The sequence below is a fragment of the Carassius auratus genome, unplaced genomic scaffold, assembly GCF_003368295.1.
Source record: "Carassius auratus strain Wakin unplaced genomic scaffold, ASM336829v1 scaf_tig00214720, whole genome shotgun sequence".
Taxonomy (NCBI): Eukaryota; Metazoa; Chordata; class Actinopteri; order Cypriniformes; family Cyprinidae; genus Carassius; species Carassius auratus.
Window position 1 is genome coordinate 263,484 of NW_020527781.1, and position 18,715 is coordinate 282,198.

At 39.2% G+C, this 18,715-nt stretch overlaps 1 protein-coding gene across 3 annotated transcripts; it reads left to right on the plus strand.

Moving 5' to 3' along the window:
• The first annotated feature begins 1,145 nt into the window (after nt 1-1,145).
• On the plus strand, nt 1,146-13,409 carry LOC113092854 (gastrula zinc finger protein XlCGF57.1-like). Of its 3 annotated transcripts, XR_003287634.1 has the most exons (6): nt 1,146-1,337; nt 1,801-2,078; nt 7,181-7,420; nt 8,105-8,296; nt 8,415-8,489; nt 8,631-8,948. XR_003287634.1 is itself a non-coding variant. In XM_026258623.1 (3 exons), the coding sequence occupies exons 2-3, from the start codon at nt 1,994-1,996 to the stop codon at nt 13,087-13,089; spliced, it is 1,212 nt and encodes a 403-aa protein (XP_026114408.1). In that variant the 5' UTR covers nt 1,169-1,337; nt 1,801-1,993; the 3' UTR covers nt 13,090-13,409. The 3 variants fall into 3 exon arrangements, 2 of the variants coding, with proteins under 2 accessions (XP_026114408.1, XP_026114407.1); XM_026258623.1 differs by lacking the exons at nt 7,181-7,420; nt 8,105-8,296; nt 8,415-8,489; nt 8,631-8,948 and adding an exon at nt 11,963-13,409 and having other exon boundaries at nt 1,169-1,337; XM_026258622.1 differs by lacking the exons at nt 7,181-7,420; nt 8,105-8,296; nt 8,415-8,489; nt 8,631-8,948 and adding an exon at nt 11,963-13,409 and having other exon boundaries at nt 1,170-1,337; nt 1,922-2,078.
• The last annotated feature ends 5,306 nt before the right edge of the window (nt 13,410-18,715 follow it).

The following is an 18,715-nucleotide window of genomic DNA, read 5'->3' on the forward strand; positions in this document are numbered from 1 at the left end:
GTGTTCTCTCCCCTCTGCTCTTCTCCCTGTACACCAACGACTGCACCTCTAAAGACCCCTCTGTCAAGCTCCTGAAGTTTGCAGATGACACTACAGTCATCGGCCTCATTCAGGACGGTGATGAGTCTGCTTACAGACAAGAGGTTGAGCAGCTGGCTGTCTGGTGCAGTCTTAACAACCTGGAGCTGAACACGCTCAAAACAGTGGAGATGATCGTGGACTTCAGGAGAAACCCACCTGCACTTTCCCCACTCACCATCATGAACAGCCCTGTGACTGCAGTGGAGTCATTCAGATTCCTGGGAACCACCATCTCTCAGGACCTGAAGTGGGACAATCACATTGACTCCATTGTAAAAAAGGCCCAACAAAGGTTGTATTTCCTTCGCCAGCTGAGGAAGTTTAACTTGCCACAGGAGCTGCTGAAACAGTTCTACTCAGCCGTCATTGAGTCTGTACTGTGTACTTCTATAACTGTCTGGTTTGGCTCAGCAACAAAATCAGACATCAGAAGACTACAGAGAACTGTTCGGACTGCTGAAAGGATTATTGGTGCTCCCCTGCCCACCCTTCAAGAACTGTATACATCCAGAGTGAGGAAAAGGGCTCATAAAATCACTCTGGATCCCTCACATCCAAGTCACCCCATTTTTGAACTTTTGCCATCTGGCCGGCGTCTCAGAGCCGCAAATACCAGAACAGCAAGGCACAAAAACAGTTTCTTCCCCCAGGCAATCTACCTCATGAACAGTTAAATGTTCCCCACTTATGCTTATGCAAACAAAAGTGCAACATCCTTATATTTATTTGTTACCCCTCCATCCTAGTACATCCCTGCATCTTTTTCAATCCTATTCCATTATCATTTATAGCACAATTGTTTATACACTTATTTATTTGACTACCTTTTTTTTTTTTTTTTTTTTTTTTTTTTTGTCTGTGTGTTGGTGTCTCTGTGTACTGGAAGCTTATGTCACTAAAACAAATTCCTTGTATGCGCAAACATACTTGGCAATAAAGCTCTTTCTGATTCTGATTCTGATTCATTAATTGCATTTCTGAAAAACACGGGGTTAAGTGAAAGAATTTAATAGGAGGGTTTTTTGGTGCATTTTTTCCCCTTTTCTCTACCTCTCATTTGACGTCATTCTAATACCCACAGTCCAGTCAGGTACGTGGCAGTAATGCACCTTTGAGATGAGTTGCCAACGGCCATTAAACGTAAAAGAAGAAGCGAAATCCTTTCTTTTTAGCGAGCAAGACTTTTATTTTGGTTTGGCGATGTGACGTCATACGGTTGCGCCGCTCTACTGCGTCTGCGATTCGACTGAAGAAAGGTGTGTTTTTAATCATTTAAAAGTGGTTAAATCAATACATTCCGATAAGTGTATATAAATATGTGTAATGAAACTAGTACATAGTGTAAGATTATAACGCTTTACCTAGTGACATTATCTGTGACTAAAGCGCGAACACATAAGTAAACACGAAAGGTCCGTCTAATTTCTCCATTATATCGTGAATCAGTTTATAATAAACACGATTTCAGTCACTTGCAACGAAGTACTAATAAGATGAACAGATCGTTTTAAACCTACTGCTTTAAAACCTTCAAATAGACTGCACGCTGCTCAAAACAGTGTAAATGCAATAATGACATTTAAAATAAACTGCAAACGTCTCCATGAAAATGTAATTTATTAAATATAAAATTGAGAAAATACCGAATAGAAATCTTAATGAACCTTCTATATATTGTATCACTTTATTCATTTGAGTTTTTTTTATTCTTTATCTTAGGTCACCATTAACTCTCACCAGTGTGCTGACTAAGTTACTGAACTGGGGAACTGATTGATTGAACCCAGAGATTTAGTTACCATTTATTTTTTTATATTTTTATCATTCTCATCTTAAACAGGACAAAGTGTCCAAACACACAGAAAAACTCCTGCTGAAGCGACAGAGATCCACGTGACACTCTGTTATAAAGATGGCATTTATTAAAGAGGAGAGTGAAGACATTAAGATTGAAGAAACATTCAGAGTCAAACGTGAAGATACTGAGGAACAAACAGGTTGGTTTTCATTCTCAAAGCTGAACTCACTCATTTGATCTTTAATTAAATGTGCAGCTGTACAGAAATGAATGATATTTCTAAACCTGCGATTCTCAACTGGTTTGCCCATGGGACCCTCATTTCCACCCGGTCATGACCTTGCATGACACTTAAGGGTAGGGCTTGATGATATTGGGAAAAAATTACGTTGCGATATTTGATTTTTCTCTGATAAATATTGCGATATGAAATCTAATCAAATGTTTCCTTACAAACAAAAATGGGGTGAGCACACTTACATTCTATTCTATTAAACATCAGAGTATTATTTAAATTAGAGTAAATTATTTGTTTGTAACTTTGTTAACAAATATTGTACAACTTTTGATTTCAGCAATTAAGGCTATAGCCTAAATGTTGAAATTAACAATATTGTAGAAGTGCAGTTTAGTAATAGTAAATGTTAAATAATGTAGTTAAATAGTTTAATATATAGAACATCATTGTAAAGTGCTACAGATTTTTTTTTATACACCAATTCAGGCGTCTCGTGAGTTCAGTGTTGGACGGGTCAGTTGAAAACAAAAAACAAAAATCAACACAGAAAACATTTTATCACTGGATAGTGATGTTCGACACCATCGGGTCAATTGATTTTGATTAATATGCGCGAGGGAGAAAGAGCAAGACAGCGATCGTGTTGTTTGAAGACGGTGAAGGTGAATATGTGATTCACTCACATATTTTTGAACACTGACTTTGTAGTGCACGATCCAAACTTAAATTTGTATTATTCATGAATGAAAACAGTTTGTAACAAGATATTGATGTAACATTTGCGTGGTAATGCAATGTCTGATTTTAAAATGAGTTTTAAAGGATGAATTTTGAGAGTTTAAGTTTTCGGTTGATATATAATTTCTGATGATTTCTAAAATGTGATAGAGAAAAAGGCAACAAAGAAGTCTTTATTTTTAAACAAAGGTCAAAATTCCTGTTATAAATGTAGATTTTTGAGGGTGCACTCTTGTCATAAATTAATCTATTACTTTTCCTACATAATTTTTTACAAAAAACATTGATAAAATATGTATTTGGGAGTCTTAGACCTTTCCAACCATATATAGTTTGTCAAGATTAGATTAGATTTAATTGTAATATAGTGAAATAAATGTAGGCGTCCCACAGAGCGGACGGGTGACAGTTAACAGGTTAAACCAATAGAAACCCTTTATAAGCAAACCTTAAAAATATTAGATCAAAAACCTATTAGCTATCGTCATTGGAATATTATTACTAAATATAATTTAATAAATTTTGATTAAAAACACTCAAAACTGCAACCATTAATAGTTGGTTTATCTTATCTTAGGTACTGCCCTTTTTTGTAAAAAAGAAAACAATTTAACAAAAAGGATGCATAATGATAATAAATACAATACATGTATTTTTTTTTTGTATTATGATGCTCTGTCTACCTGCCAAGGGACTACGGATGAAAATTAGCTCTCTAGCTAACTCTGGCGCATTTACATTTTGAGTGTAAAACAAATTATTGTAATTAATGTGCATTGTTCCTTTTAAATAAACAAAAAAACAAAAAAAGTAGTTTTACATGCATTCTAATAAATGTCTATTTGATGACCTCTGACAGGAAAAATCTTGGAGACATACTGCAGATGAACAAGCACTCTTAAAAATACATCTTGTAAATGCAGACATTAAATAGACATCTCCGAGATGTAGATGTGTGATAAGGTTGAGTGCTTTACTGTCAGGTGATGGAGACTCCTTCTGTAGATCTTAATGGCACTAGTGTTGGAGTCCTCAAACGTTAGTCTGGACACCTGCAGTGGTTCTCGAAGTCAGAAAAGTCATAATAGTGTTAGAAGAATGTTCACTGTTGTATATTTTCACTGCAATACAATAAGAAATGCAGCAAATTTGGAGAAAAGCGGCAGCAAAATCAGTCCTTTTGATCGCAAAACTCAAGTAATGTGTCAAATCCTGGTTGGACTGCCTAATGTTTGGTAGACCTATATGCTTACATAGTTGTTTTTTGTCGTTTTATTATTTAGCCTACTGTTGATTTTCGGTAATAGTATATTTTCACTAGAAAACAATAAGAAATGCCGCAAATTTTGATAAAAGCGCAGCAAAATCAGTCATTTTAATCGCAAAAATTACAAAAAAGTAATGTCAAATCCTGGTTGGACTGCCTAATGTTTGGTAGACCTATATGCTTACATAGAATGTTTTTTGTCATTTTATAATTAAGCCTACTGTTGATTTTCGGTAATAGTAGCTATAATATTGGAAAATTGATTTAATTAAATGGAGATTGGAGTAGACTAACTTACCTGTTAAATATGCAAATTCAGGATTAATAGCTCCAGTCTAGGCCACAAGCAGGCAGGACATGGGTCCTGCTCCCCCTCTAAAATTGACTAAATATCTAGGTCAGTGGTTCTTAAACTTTTCACAGAGTACCCCTTCAGAAAATATTAGGCTTTCCAAGAACCACCATTGTGACTAGCATTGACATGACTTGTGATGGGCATGGTGTTATAGACTTACTGTAATGCTTAAGGAGGGACACTGCAGGCAAAAACAGTTTTTTCATGCACCTGTCAGTTTTTAAATTTTGGGCTTTTTGGCTTTTCATAAAGTGTTTTTTCAGACTAATGGAAAGAAAACTTCCAAAAGACACCGTTAAGTATTTATTTTTATAGGACTTTATCTATTTGTGTCAATAGATTTCAATTACAATACATATTTGTAAAGGCCATTTTCGCAAAATGATTTTTTTTCACTGAGCCATAAATCTCCACTTCAGTAGCACGTACACACACCACAGATTACATATTTACTCCTGTCTATATTCCGAAGTTTTTTACAGAGGGATGTGTTCATATATAATTTTCTTGATTAAATACAACATTTTATTCCCCCCAAATTGTGAAAATGTTTTCCTGCTGTTCAGAGAATTTTAATATGTAAAAAAAAGTAACAATAATTTTGAAATTGACTTCATCCATTGTTCAGATTTTTGTACTGGAAAGTATGCAAATTAGCACATATTTCATTAAATAATGCCTCATTTGCATATTTAAACTTGTAATACAAAAAAATATGCATTTATCAATGTAATCAATCAACTTCGTAAGTAAAGTGATAACTATTAGTTTATTCACCTGCAGTGTCTCGCCTTAATCTGAAGGTTTAGCATGGCTCTGATAAAGCCAAACATAAATAAATGATTTTGTTTAAATTATTGTATGTTTAATCGCATCCTGAGTACCACCAATAGTGAGTCACAGCTGGAGAACCAATGATCTAACTTTGACATATCTGTAACTTTCAAATGTAGCCCAAAACTTGGCTCATGTTTTACTTTAGGTTAATAATGCTATAATTATAGGCTAAGGTTGTCTAATAAAGCAATAAGCCCTGCGAAGCTGTGTTTTCTGCTAATCTTGGTCCAAAACTATGGACAAAGACCCATTGTGACATCTTGATTAATCCCTCTGCTTTACTTAAATGTATCAGTTTAATTTATTTTAATAACACCTGTGCTTACTTGACCTTTTTTAGATTGCTCACACATCAGACTTACTGACTAATGATATAAGAAGAAGATGTCTCCTTCCTCTTCTGTCTTTATTTCTGTTCTTATGTCTGTGGGCAGTTTTTGAGTCCAGTGTTGATGTTAAATTATAATGACCTTGTTACATTGTGATGCAATATGTTAATCCATTTGGAAAGATATTTAATTTACGCCACAACAGTTGCAGCTTGAAGTCGCGATGGTATTAAAGGTGCTGTAGGGAACTTTTGTAAAAAAAATATTTTTTACATATTTATTAAACCTGTCATTATGTCCTGACAGTAGAATATGAGACAGATAATCTGTGAAAAAATCCAGCTCCTCTGGCTCCTCCCAGTGCTCCTATTGCCATTTGCAGAAACTCCATCGCTCCCGGTAAAAAATAACCAATCAGAGCTGCGGTCCGTAACTTTGTTTGTGTTCAAAATGTAGAAAAATGTATATAATAAGCGAGTACACCATGAATCCATTTTCCAAACCGTGTTTTTGGCTTGTCCTGAATCACTAGGGTACACCTATAATAAGTGTTTATATTCTGACTATTTTAGATTGCTTCGGGGATACCGCGGCGGAGTAACCCAGTACCTTTGTGATTCTTCATAGACATAAACAGAGAGAAGTAGTTCCGGCTACGATGTTCTTCCGCAAGACGCAAGCAGTTCTGTGTATTAACCGCTAGAGCGTCAAAAGTTTCCTACCGCAGCTTTAAATAATATTTTGAAGGTATTAAAAAAAAAGAGGCATTAAAATGTATTAAATTCAACTTAAGAAGTTCTGTATATACCCTGGATTAATTTTTCCAAACCCCTCCTTTGCATGATGCTAATCTGTGGTGATTGGCCTGATGACTCAGTCTGTTGTGATTAGTCTAATGGGTGCAGCGAATGTCTGAAATAGAATGCCCATCAACAATACTGGATTACTGCTTATCAAGTATTGAAGGTTTTATAGTTTATGAACGGATGACATGGCTTCAATATTCAAATACTCTGCAGAATATCTACATCTATAAAAGTGACTAATACAGTCGTAAGAAGCAGAACATCATAGCAGTAAGTATAGTCTGATTAAACATCGCTTAATCTTTTGACGATCTGTCATACTCTGTACAATGGGGTGTGTAAATGGGAATTGCCTTCATTTCATCCACAAATGGAGAGTGTTTTGTCAAACTTTAACTTTGTCAAAGACACACTTCAGTGGCTCGACAACATAATCTGTAAGAAAAAAAAGAGACGTTACCAATTATTTGTTACATTCTTCTAATATGTTTGTTTGAATAAATCCGCTTCACTAATTACTATGTATATTGTCTTTTTTAATGCCCGTGCTTATCATTCCCTTTTTAAGATTTCTGGAACACCATTTTGCACACCACAAGTCCTGTTGATGTTGTGGCTTGTTCTCGGTTTCCATTTTTGTTATGATGAATCACAGCAAGGTACAGTCTACAAGAACATGACCGACATTAATTGAAAGCCCCATTACAATGTTTTTATAATTTTCTTTAAAGCTGTATAGACCATTTACGCAAAAACCGGAAATACATCAACGAAGCATAATCCCAGTTCCGGTGTGAGCTTTGTTGGCGAAGAAATGGCAGCTAAAGTATTTTCGACGAGCCTGAGTTATCTTCCGAAGTTCACCAGTGCCGATGTGGTGAAGAGTGTGGAGATGCATTCGTCCACTAAAGGGAACAAATTGGACAAGGGATATAAATTCTTCCACGAAGAGTTTATCCACAATTACCAAGGTAAGCTTTAGCTAGCTTTAGCCATAGCCGTATCACCGGTTATAACTCTGTTAACGTTAACTGTAAATCTTGGGTGTTGCAAATTTGTAATATAAGGTATAACACATCGTAGTGAAAATGTTGTGTGTATGTTTAAGTGAGAAGGCATGAGATTAACATAACAACCAGTAATTTGGTGAAGCTGTACTATAAATATGAAATGTTACTGACATTGTCTTGTAAAGTTGTGTATTTCTTTGTGAGATAAAACGTAATGTTTTCTTATTCCATGCGGTTATAGTATCAAATATACTCCAGGGACAGGTAGTAGTGAGAGGTAGATGCTTCAGGTCAATGAGATAGCGAGGAGCCTCACAAACTGGAAGTTTGACTATAGACAGACAGAATGCCGGTTGGCAAAATTTGCCCGTTCTTGCATGTTCACTCTTCTTGCTGCGGTTGCGGCATTTTCTTCACTTACTATTATTTTACTGAAAGTAGGTTGACCAGACATCCTCTTTTTCCCGGATATGTCCTCGTTTTTGATGCCTATATAATAAAATAACATTGAACGTATTTGCATTATCATATTGCTATTACCAACTCAAATCTGGTCACCCTACTGAACGTTTCCTGTTATTATGAACATTGATGTAGCAACATAAGTATGACTTAATTCCAACCTATTTAATTTATTGTGTCTAGATATCGCTGGATGCAGAAAGTGCCAACCTGAAAGCTTTCTCCTGCAGTCGTGCGGCTGGTAAAGGATTCTGCAATCACATAGTTGCCATCTTGTACCAGACCGCACATAATTCACAGCTGGGTCTGCAGGCTGTTCCACTCTCCCTGGCCTGCACAAGTGGCTTACAAAGATGGCACAGACCAAGAACACAGGTGGGTTTGTCATTATGATTTAAGAATCGATGTGTATGTATAAAAACTGTAAATTATTATAAATACACCACCAGTAGTGACCACAGACTGTAATTGCTTTTTGTCTTTTACTTTTAAGGGACTCCATCCTGAACCGGTTAGTGAGCGGGTGGTGCAAAAGCCTTGAGGTCCACTCTGTACAAGGCATATACAGGTGATTAACTTTTTTTTTTAATGTTATGACTAACCAAATTATGGTTACTGCAGATATAATGAATTAAATTTAAATATAGTTATGCACTCATGTCTAACTTTACTTTTGTGTGACCAATAATCTTGTGTTTCTCTTGTCTAGGAACACTGCCAGATCCATTTGATGGCAACAAGTGCAGCCCCAACCTCTCATGTCTGTTGTATTGGATGGGGTTTCTGAGATGGAGAGGACGCCATCTATATTGGGGTCTTTCCCTCATGGCGGAAATGAAAGAGAAATTGGATATATATTATAACACATACATGAATGCATACCTTGAATTAGACTAATCTTGTCTTTACCAATCAGTTTGTCTTGCTGTTAATGAACTGTAATGTTATTTTTATTGTAAATGTTTGATGTTATTTGAGTTGCTATTAATCAGTTGATGTTACCATACCAAAAAATTAAATGCACAATTTTGACCAAAATTATTTTATTCATCTATTTTTTTAGTGAAATCAAAGTCACATTTCAACAGAAAAATATTAAGAATATAACAAATATATTTAATTAGAAAAAAAAAAGAATATATATATATATATATATATATATATATATATATATATGAAATTTGGTGTAGACACATATTTGGTCATCTGAGGAACAGTATCGGCTGAAGAGAGTAGGGGGTGGTAGACCAGTGTTTTGCAACTTGGCTTCTAAGTCATGGATGTAATCCAAAGCCTCATCCAGAGCACCTTTAAAGATAAAGAAATTAAAAACCATTCTTAACATTTATGCTACCTTTCAACACAACATAGTAATCATGTTTTAAGAAGTATTTTAAGTATTTAATTACAAATTGCATTTTATTTTTGTTAAGGATGACAAATGACAAAGTATTAAAATAGGGGAGAGTGGAGCACAACCTAACACGGGGCCAGTTGTAACTTGGTTTAAATACTTCCACACATGCTAGTATGATGAAAGTTAGTGTATTTACTAGAGCTGCCACATCAGTAAATTCTTTCATTATTTAAAAAAAATTACATTATTTTATATGAACATTTACTAATTTTATTTTGAGAAAATATTTTAAGATTTCTTTTTTTTATTATTAGTTCAGATTACAATTTAAACTATTATATGGTCATCTTATTAAATTAATTTGGGTAAAAATAAATACTCTAAACCCAAAGTAGGTTTACAAAAATGGAGAAAGTCAAAGGCGTTATGTTGTGCCCCGCTCTGCCCTACTGCCCATCCCTTGCCCCTTACAGCTAGACAGCATGAGACTGTTACATATGTAGGCTACCGTTAGTTGAATTTCGTGAACAGTTTATATTATAAATATTCATTTGTTCAGGTAGAAATGCATTTATCCAATGACGGTACACATAGTTGACTAGTGTTAACTAAACATATTATGAACAATCTTACCTGCAGGTGGGTGTGTCACGTAGTCGTGATCCATCCTTACTGCCTTAGCCACAATGTTGTCACAACTGACTCCCTTATCAAAGTACTAGTAAAGTTGTTCCAAGGGATAATAATAATAATTTTGGTTAAGTGTCTTGCTCAGGGACACATTGGTGTCTCACAGTGGATTTGAACCCGGGTCTCTCACACCAATGGCATGTGTCTTATCCACTGCGCCAACATTATTTTGGATAGCCAGGGACACTGCATTGTTAGAAATTATTGTCAGTAATGGGATTGTCGTAAGTGTGCACATTCTTGAGGTGGTTGACCAGTGAAGTCCACTCTTTAACCTTCTCTGGTCCTGATGTGGAGGAAGTGGCACACCAAAAAAAACATGATTTCCGATGCTATGCTGCCACTTTCCAATCAATCCACATTTTTTATTTTTTGGGTGTATTCATACTAGGCACGGTTTCCTTGAACTGAGCTCGAGCGTGATTAGCCCCCTCCCCCACTGTCCTGTACTCACACTTGCGCTAAACTTTCCAGACCGAAACACACTTGCGTCAAGTGTGAAATAACAGAGAAACCCACTTTGGCTAAAATTCTGCCCAATTAATTGAATTAATGCTGTGCCTTGATTTTCACTTGTAAGTAACGTTATCCGAGAATTATTGGTATCCACTGAAGTTTAACCTTCAGTCTGCTTGTTATGGTCAAAAAAAAAAAAAAAAACCACCTTAAAACAGTTGTATCATTGTATGCAGTTGCCTAAATGAGACAGTCCATGATCACTAGATTTTTTTTACAGGTGTCACTATACCGATTTAGCAACCAAATGTTTATAATGTGGAAGTTACTGCCTTTTGCCTTGGTGTGATTTCTCACGTTTTGCAGACAATGCAAAAGCAGAGTACATTAACTTCAAAGTAGGAGTAAAAAATCAAGTTAGAGCTCACAATTTTATGTAGATAATTTTCGATACCAAATCATCTCATTGTTAAATTTTCAGTGTTCTACCTATAATTAATTTGGCTGGACAAGTAAAAAACTGTACAGTCGTTTTTCTCAGTTTCACACTCTAGCGAGTTCAGGTCTTTTGCTTTTGTAGAGCAGTATTGCTGTGCATGTCCATAAGTGTGTAGCTTTCATACTTGGCTGAATGCACTACAAACAAAAAAAAAAGGTGGGAACGTAACTATTCTTCAACGTGTGATTATATAATTTTCATACACAATACACAATCAATAAAATAATACACACTTAACGAACTTATGGCTTACCTGGGGAGTGCATGCATATCTCCAGTTACAGCAATCTTTCCTCTGTTTTGTAACTTCTGTATAAGGTTTCGCTGTTCACGTATATACAATTTCTGCAATGTCTCTGGAATGTGTCGGACTGGTAAATGTGTGACTCCATGGCCTTGCAAATTTATGAATGTGGAACATTAAAAGTATATTTATAAAAAATATTAACTATTTTCATGTTATGAAAAAAAAAAATTTATATTGCATTGTTTATTGATTTACTACAGGCATATTTTTGTTTAGTTGGATGAATGATCATCCATTAAAATAAGTTGCTGCTGATAAGAGGAGGTTTCCGATGGGTGTAATTCCAACTATGGCCTGGCTCTGCCTGTGCATGTGCAAAAGAAATGGCTCTCATTTGCAAATTAACTTATGGATGTGTATTAATTATGACATTAAAGATTCATGTAAAACAGAGTCGCATGGGTTGAAAGTTGAGTCATGTGGTTCTGTCTCGAATTGTCTGATTCTTCCTCTTCCAACTGAAAACCAGTCTGAAACCAGGAGTCTTTATAGGTGTTGATGAGAACAGTAAATCCTAGGAGGTTGATGTGGTTATAGTGCCAATAGTCAGTTGCCTGTGAGCTAAAAAAAAAAAAAAAAAAACAAAACAAAAGGAACATACAATTCTGACTTTTTTTGCTTGAAATGACATCACCGGAGATATCCGGTCCAAAATCTGTGGCCATTTATTAAAATCGAAAGCTTTGTGCCATTAAAATAAGATTAACTTGTATTGTTCTCTTTTTACTTTAGACATCATGCTCCTGAAAGAGGAAAGTGAAGAACTAACTGAAGTGGAAGGCATAGATCCATATGAGAAGCATGATTTTATTGGAGAAAGTTTTTATAGTTGCTCACAAACTAAACAGATTGTGCAAAACAAAGCTCAAAAGACGGGAGATTTAACCTGCCAACAGTGTGGAAAGAGTTTCACTAAAAAAGGAAGCCTTAAAGACCACATGAGAATTCACACCGGAGAGAAGCCTTACTCCTGCCAGCAGTGTGGAAAAAGTTTCACTAGAAGTGGAACCCTTCAAAGGCACAATAGAGTTCACACTGGAGAGAAACCTTACACCTGCCAACAGTGTGGAAAGCGTTTCTGTGAAAAAGGAAACCTCAAATGCCACATGAGTGTTCACATTGGTGAGAAATATGAAAAACTAAATGAAATTAAAGACAAAGATCAGCCTGAAAAACTTTTTACTGGAGAAAGTTTTAATTGCTCACAAACTAAACTGACAACACAAAAGAAAGCTCAAAAGACAGGAGATAGAAGTCATTTCACCTGCCAACAGTGTGGAAAAAGTTTCTTTGAGAAAGGAACCCTTAACAGGCACATTAGAATTCACACCGGAGAGAAGCCTTACTCCTGCAAACTGTGTGGAAAGAGTTTTACTGATACTGGAAACTTTAATTCTCACATGAGAATTCACACCGGAGAGAAGCCTTACTCCTGCAAACTGTGTGGAAAGAGTTTCTTTCGAAAAGGAAACCTAGAGAGCCACATGAGAATTCACACTGGAGAGAAACCGTACACCTGCCAACAGTGTGGAAAGAGTTTTAGTCAACAAAGAAACTGTAATTTTCACATGAAAATTCACACCGGAGAGAAGCCTCACTCCTGCAAACTGTGTGGAAAGAGTTTCATTCAAAAAGGAAGCCTAAAGAGACACATGACAATTCACAATGCTGGGAAACCGTACACCTGCCAACAGCATGGGATGAGTTTTAGTCAAAAAAGAAACCTCAAAGGCCACATAAGTGTTCACACTGGAGAGACATGTAAAGAAGTAACTGAAATGGAAGACAAAGATCAGTCTGAGAAACATGATTTTACAAGAGAAATTTCTTTTGAGCTCTCTTTTGTGAAGTCTGTTTAGTTTGTGAGAAACTTTACGAACTTCACCAAAGAGAGCTCAAAAGATGGTAGCTACAAGTAATTTCACCTGCCAACAGTGTGGAAAGAGTTTCAGATGCATAATATCCCTTAATAACCACACAAAAATTAACTTGAGAGCAGTTTAAAATGTTCTCAGTGTGAAAGGGGTTTCACAGCCAGGAAACTGCAACAGTCATGTAATAAGAAAGAAGCCTTTCACTTGCTGTCACTGTGAAAAATCTGGCTCAGGCAAAGCAAAAACCTTAGGATTAACATGAGAAGTCACAGTGAAGAAAAACCCTTTCACGTGTCAACACTGAGTAAAAATTTAGGCCTGAAGAAAACTTAACAGATTTGGTGTAAACAGAAAATAATAACAAAACACAGAAATGGTGAAAGCAGGCCCAGAACTCTTTATTCATGATACCTCCTTGACCCTGGTTGGTCATAACAAATAACTTCATTAATTTAGCAACAACAAAAAAAAATTCTTACATACCTGACTTACATAAGTTTTTGTTTAAACTCTTCAGTGCACACTAGGTGAAGACCATATTATTATACTTATAAAGTTGTTTGGAAGGAAAAGAGATGCTCCTCCTATTGTTCAACCTCTGTTTACCTTGTCTAATTGGTCAGTGCTACAGGAACCGGAAACTTTTTCCATCTATTATCCTGAAGCTGTTTGTGACCATCAGGGGTGCTACATTGGCCCCTACGTGGCCAATGAAGCACTAAATAAACAGATTTATTTTTTGAAGATGTACTTAGGTTTCCTTTTTTACCATTTCGGGTCCTAAAAGCCAGTGTCATCCTCCATAACATCTGCCTTGGGGTTGGTGACATCATGGCCCCAGAGAATGAGCACGAGGAGGAGATGGCTGAGGAGGAGGATGAAGGGGAGGATGCTTTGGAGACAGTCAGTGGTGCTCCATGGTGTGACCAGCTGTCTGCCCTTGAGGAGGTACCTATTTGAAGAAAATGGGTATCTATTTGTTACGGCCAAGTAAGAGAATTGTAAAACTATGTCTAAGATAAAAATGGAACGGACCATAAAATTGTTTTGCATAGATGTACTTTATGGTTTGATTTGAGAGTGCAAGTCAATTTAAATTTTTTTCTTCCCTTTCTGAAAACATCTCAGTGACATGACAGCAAGCTCCTATGTAGCCTGTGTGTTAACTTAGTTTTATTGAATATTATTATGTGGAATAGGTTTACAGCAAAGTGTCTTAAGTGATTCTTTATCAATTGTAGTAAGAGGTGTAATACAATGATTTAATAAGAAAGATTTGCATCAATATCGTGTTTAATTTGTGATCATCTGTATAATAAACCTGGCATTGTGACTGACTCTGGAGTAATTTGTTTCTCTTTTGTAAGTCATTTTGGATAAAAGCTTCTTATGCATAACCGGTATTATAATATATAATAATAATAGTTATTTTTATTATTATTTTAATTTATAGGCTAAATAAATGAGTGCAATGCTTTATTTTTAAATAACCTTTTACAGTTTTGGAAATGTGTTTTGTGTACTATTCTTTCTTAACATGAAGACTTAATTTGATGATTTTATTATACTAAGCTTACCCCCCCAGATTTAGATGCTTGCTTCACTGTTAATGTTATCATTAAATAATTAGTCCTATTATAACATTGCATTCCGTTAGAGAGCAAAGGAATGACAAAATGGAATAACTGGCACATTATTCGTTTTGCTTCTCTCGAAACTATCCTTTTTTTTCTTAGAAAATTTATATAATTTTCTATTCTCATTTTGAGCATTTATTTAGGCTATAAAACACGGGCAGCGGGGTCTTATCCTACTGGTGATTAATGTAAAGTAAACACTAAATACAGTGTTGGGAAGTTGTGGTGGTTTTCTGTGAACATACACTCAAGATTTTATGATGTTCCGTTATTTTATTTTATGTCTATTATATTTATGTTGGTTATGTTTTATGTGAACAAATTCCAGCATTACAGAATTGAGTTCCCTTTCAGTCGGTCACGTTCGACTTTACGAATGGGATCTAGCCCAATCACCTTCGAGTGCTACAAAACGAGCCAATGGTACACAAAATACCTTGGTCTGCGGGATTTGCATTGCGAGCTCTGCAAATTTCTGCAAATTTCTTTCACAAAAGAGATATGGGCCGATTTGCGTCTTTTTAAATATGTAATTTCGCCCGTGTGTTTTTGGGTGCGGGCGATACATCGCTCCTCGTGACAGCCACGATCACTGTGTCATGTGTCTGTGCTTCCAGCACGCAGAGACTGCGTTCGTGGAAGGCTCATGTTCTCATTGCGGGGACATGACCATCTCGGCGTTGAGATCGAGAATCAGGGCTGGATGATTGGTTCCTGGTGGCTGCTCATGCAGATGCACCCCCTCTGGTTCCTTTCTTTGCGGTAGTGCACCAGGAAGTAACCAGTTCATGGAAGGCACCTTTAAAAGCACGAGGGCAGTGCTGACCCAGGGATTTTGCAGGAGGTGCGCACTGCTACCGACCTCCGGGGCTGTCTGCTTCACCATGCTGCCCCACCGTGGGTATGCCTGTAGTCCCCTTGATCCCGCTGGGTCGGTTTCTGGGAGCCTGGCTAGAGCTCCCCAGGTCTTCCCGGTGGCTCATCCGGACGCTCAGGCTCGGCTACGCGATTCGGTTCACCCGGCGTCCCCCCAGATTTCGGGGTGTTAGTGCGACGATGGTGGGCAAGGATGGCCCTGTCATGTGCATGGAGGTCGCGACCTTGCTGGCAAAAGGCGTGATAGAGCCGGTCCCTCCAGCCAACATGAAGTCCGGCTTTTACAGCCCTTACTTCATAGTACCCAAGAAGACAGGTGGGTTATGGCCAATCCTGGACTTGCGTGCCTTGAACCGAGCTCTGCACAGACTCCCGTTCAAGATGCCAACGTCCGAGCGCATTTTTGAATGCATTCGTCCGAAGGATTGATTTGCAGCGATCGACCTGAAGGACGCATACTTCCATGTCTCCATTCTTCCTTGACACAGACCATTTCTTCGGTTTGCTTTCCAGGGCCAGGCATATCAGTACAAGGTTGTCCCATTCGGGTTTGCCTGTCTCCCCACGTCTTTACGAAAGTCACAGAGGGAGCCCTGGCTCCTCTCAGGGAACAAGGTGTCCGTATCTTCAATTACCTCGACGACTGGCTCATCCTAGCTCACTTTCGAGAGCGGTTGTGCGAGCACATGGATCTGGTGCTCAGACACCTCGCCCGACTGGGTCTTCAGGTCAATTTGGAAAAGAGCAAGCTCTCCCTTATGCAAAGGATCACTTTTCTCGGTATGGAAATAGACTCGTCGCCCTGTTCGCGCAGCTTACGAACGAGCGTGCACAGCCACTGCTGAATTACCTGAGACGATTCGAGGGCAAGAGAGCGGTTCCACTGAAACTGCTTCAGAGGCTCCTCGGGCATATGGTGTCCGCGGCAGCCGTCATACCACTCGGGTTACTCCATATGAGACCACTTCAACACTGGCTTCATGACCGAGTCCCGAGATGGGCATGGAAACAGGGCACGCTCCGAGTGACCATCACTCCGGCCTGCCTCCGAAACTTCACTCCGTTGTTGGACCCCTCGTTTCTACAGGCCGGCGTGCCCCTAGAACCGGTGTCCAGACATGTTTTTGTGTCAACAGATGCCTTTGCCACGGGCTGGGGGTGCCATGTGGAACGGGCATGCCCCGGGGAATGGAGACTCCACCCCCAGTTGGTTCAGCTGATTTGGGACAATTCAGAAACGCTCAGGTAGACTTGTTTGCCTCTCCAGAAAATTCCCACTGCCAGTTGTTTTACTCCCTGACCAAGGGCACTCTCGGCACGGACGCCCTGGCACATAGCTGGCCGCTGAGCCTGCGCAAGTATATGTTTCCCCCAGTGAGCCTTCTTGAACAGATGTTGTGTGAGATCAGGGAGGACGAGGAGCAGGTCCTCATGGTTGCGCCTTTTTGGCCCGGCTGGACCTGGTTCCCCGAACTTGTACTCCTCGCGACAGCCCCTCCCTGGCCAATTCCTCTGAGGAAGGACCTTCTTTCTCAGAGATTGGGCACCCTCTGGCACCCACGTCCTGATCTGTGGAACCTACATGTGTGGGTTCTGGACAGGTCATGGAAGGTTTAGGTACCTTGCCACCACAGGTGGTAGCTACCATCACTTCAGCTAGAGCCGTGTCCACCAGACACGCCTATGCTTTGAAATGGAACCTCTTCGTCACTTGGTGTTCTTCACGGCGCGAGGACCCCTAGAAATGTCCGATTGGGTCAGTGCTTTCCTTTCTACAGGAGGGGTTGGAACGAAGGCTGTCTCCTTCCACCCTCAAGGTCTATGTGGCCACCATTTCGGCTCACCATGACCCTGTTGAAGGTAAGTCTCTGGGGAGGCACGATCTGATCATCAGGTTCCTGAGAGGAGCAAGGAGGCTTAATCCGCCTCGCCCTCAGCAAGTCCCTTCTTGGGACCTTGCAGTGATTCTATCGGCACTGTAGAGGGCTCACTTCGAACCCTTGCTTTCAGTTGAATTAAAGTTTTTATGTTTAAAAACTGCACTCCTGACTGCTCTGGCTTCGATGAAGAGGGTCGGGGACCTGCAGGCACTTTCAGTTGACGAAGCGTGTCTGGAATTTGGGGCGGGTAACTCTCACGTTATCTTGAGACCCGGCCTGGGTACGTGCCCAAAGTTTCCACCACTCCTTTTAGGGATCAGGTGGTGAACTTGCAAGCGCTGCCCCTGGAGGAGGCAGACCCAGCCCTGGCGCTGCTCTGTCCAGTACGTGCGCTCCGCAACTATGTGGACAGAACTCAGTGCCTTAGGAACTCAGACCAGCTCTTTGTCTGTTACGGAGGCCAGCAGAAGGGGAAAGGATGTCTCCAAGCAGAGTTTATCCCACTGGATAGAGGATGCTATTGTCCTGGCTTATCCGGCTCAAAACCTGCCATGCCCCATAGGGAGGAGAGCTCACTCAGCTAGGAGTGTAGCTTCCTCCTGGGCGCTGTAGAGCTGAGGGCTGGGCGGCACCTAACACATTCGCAAGATTTTATAATCTCCGTGTAGAGCCTGTGTCCTCCCGGGTACTCGCTGCTATCACTCACACGGGTTGTTGGAAGACAGGCATATGGCATTTTGTAAGGGACCCCATTCGTAACGTCGAATGTGACCGACTGAAAGGGATCGTCTTAGTTACGTATGTAACCCTCGCTCCCTGAAGGAGGGAACGGAGACGTTACGTCCCCTTGCCACATTGCTGTCCCGCTGAATGGCCAGGTCGCTGGCTCGTCTCCTCAGCGAAGACTTGAATGCGAGTTGCTCACGCTGCTCCTTATATACCCGCTCTGCGGGGCGGAGCTCGCGATGCAAATCCCGCAGACCAAGGTACTTTGTGTACCATAGGCTCGTTTTGTAGCACTCGAAGGTGATTCGTAACGTCTCCGTTCCCTCCTTAAGGGAACGAGGGTTACATACGTAACCAAGACGTTCCCCTCGTGTCATTTTGTACTTTAATTGTTTAAAAGACACCTGAGTGTTTACACTGGCAAGACTTAAAACACATTCAAATAATGCAGTCACAAATGCCAGACAACTTAGTTTTTATCATACCTTCCCT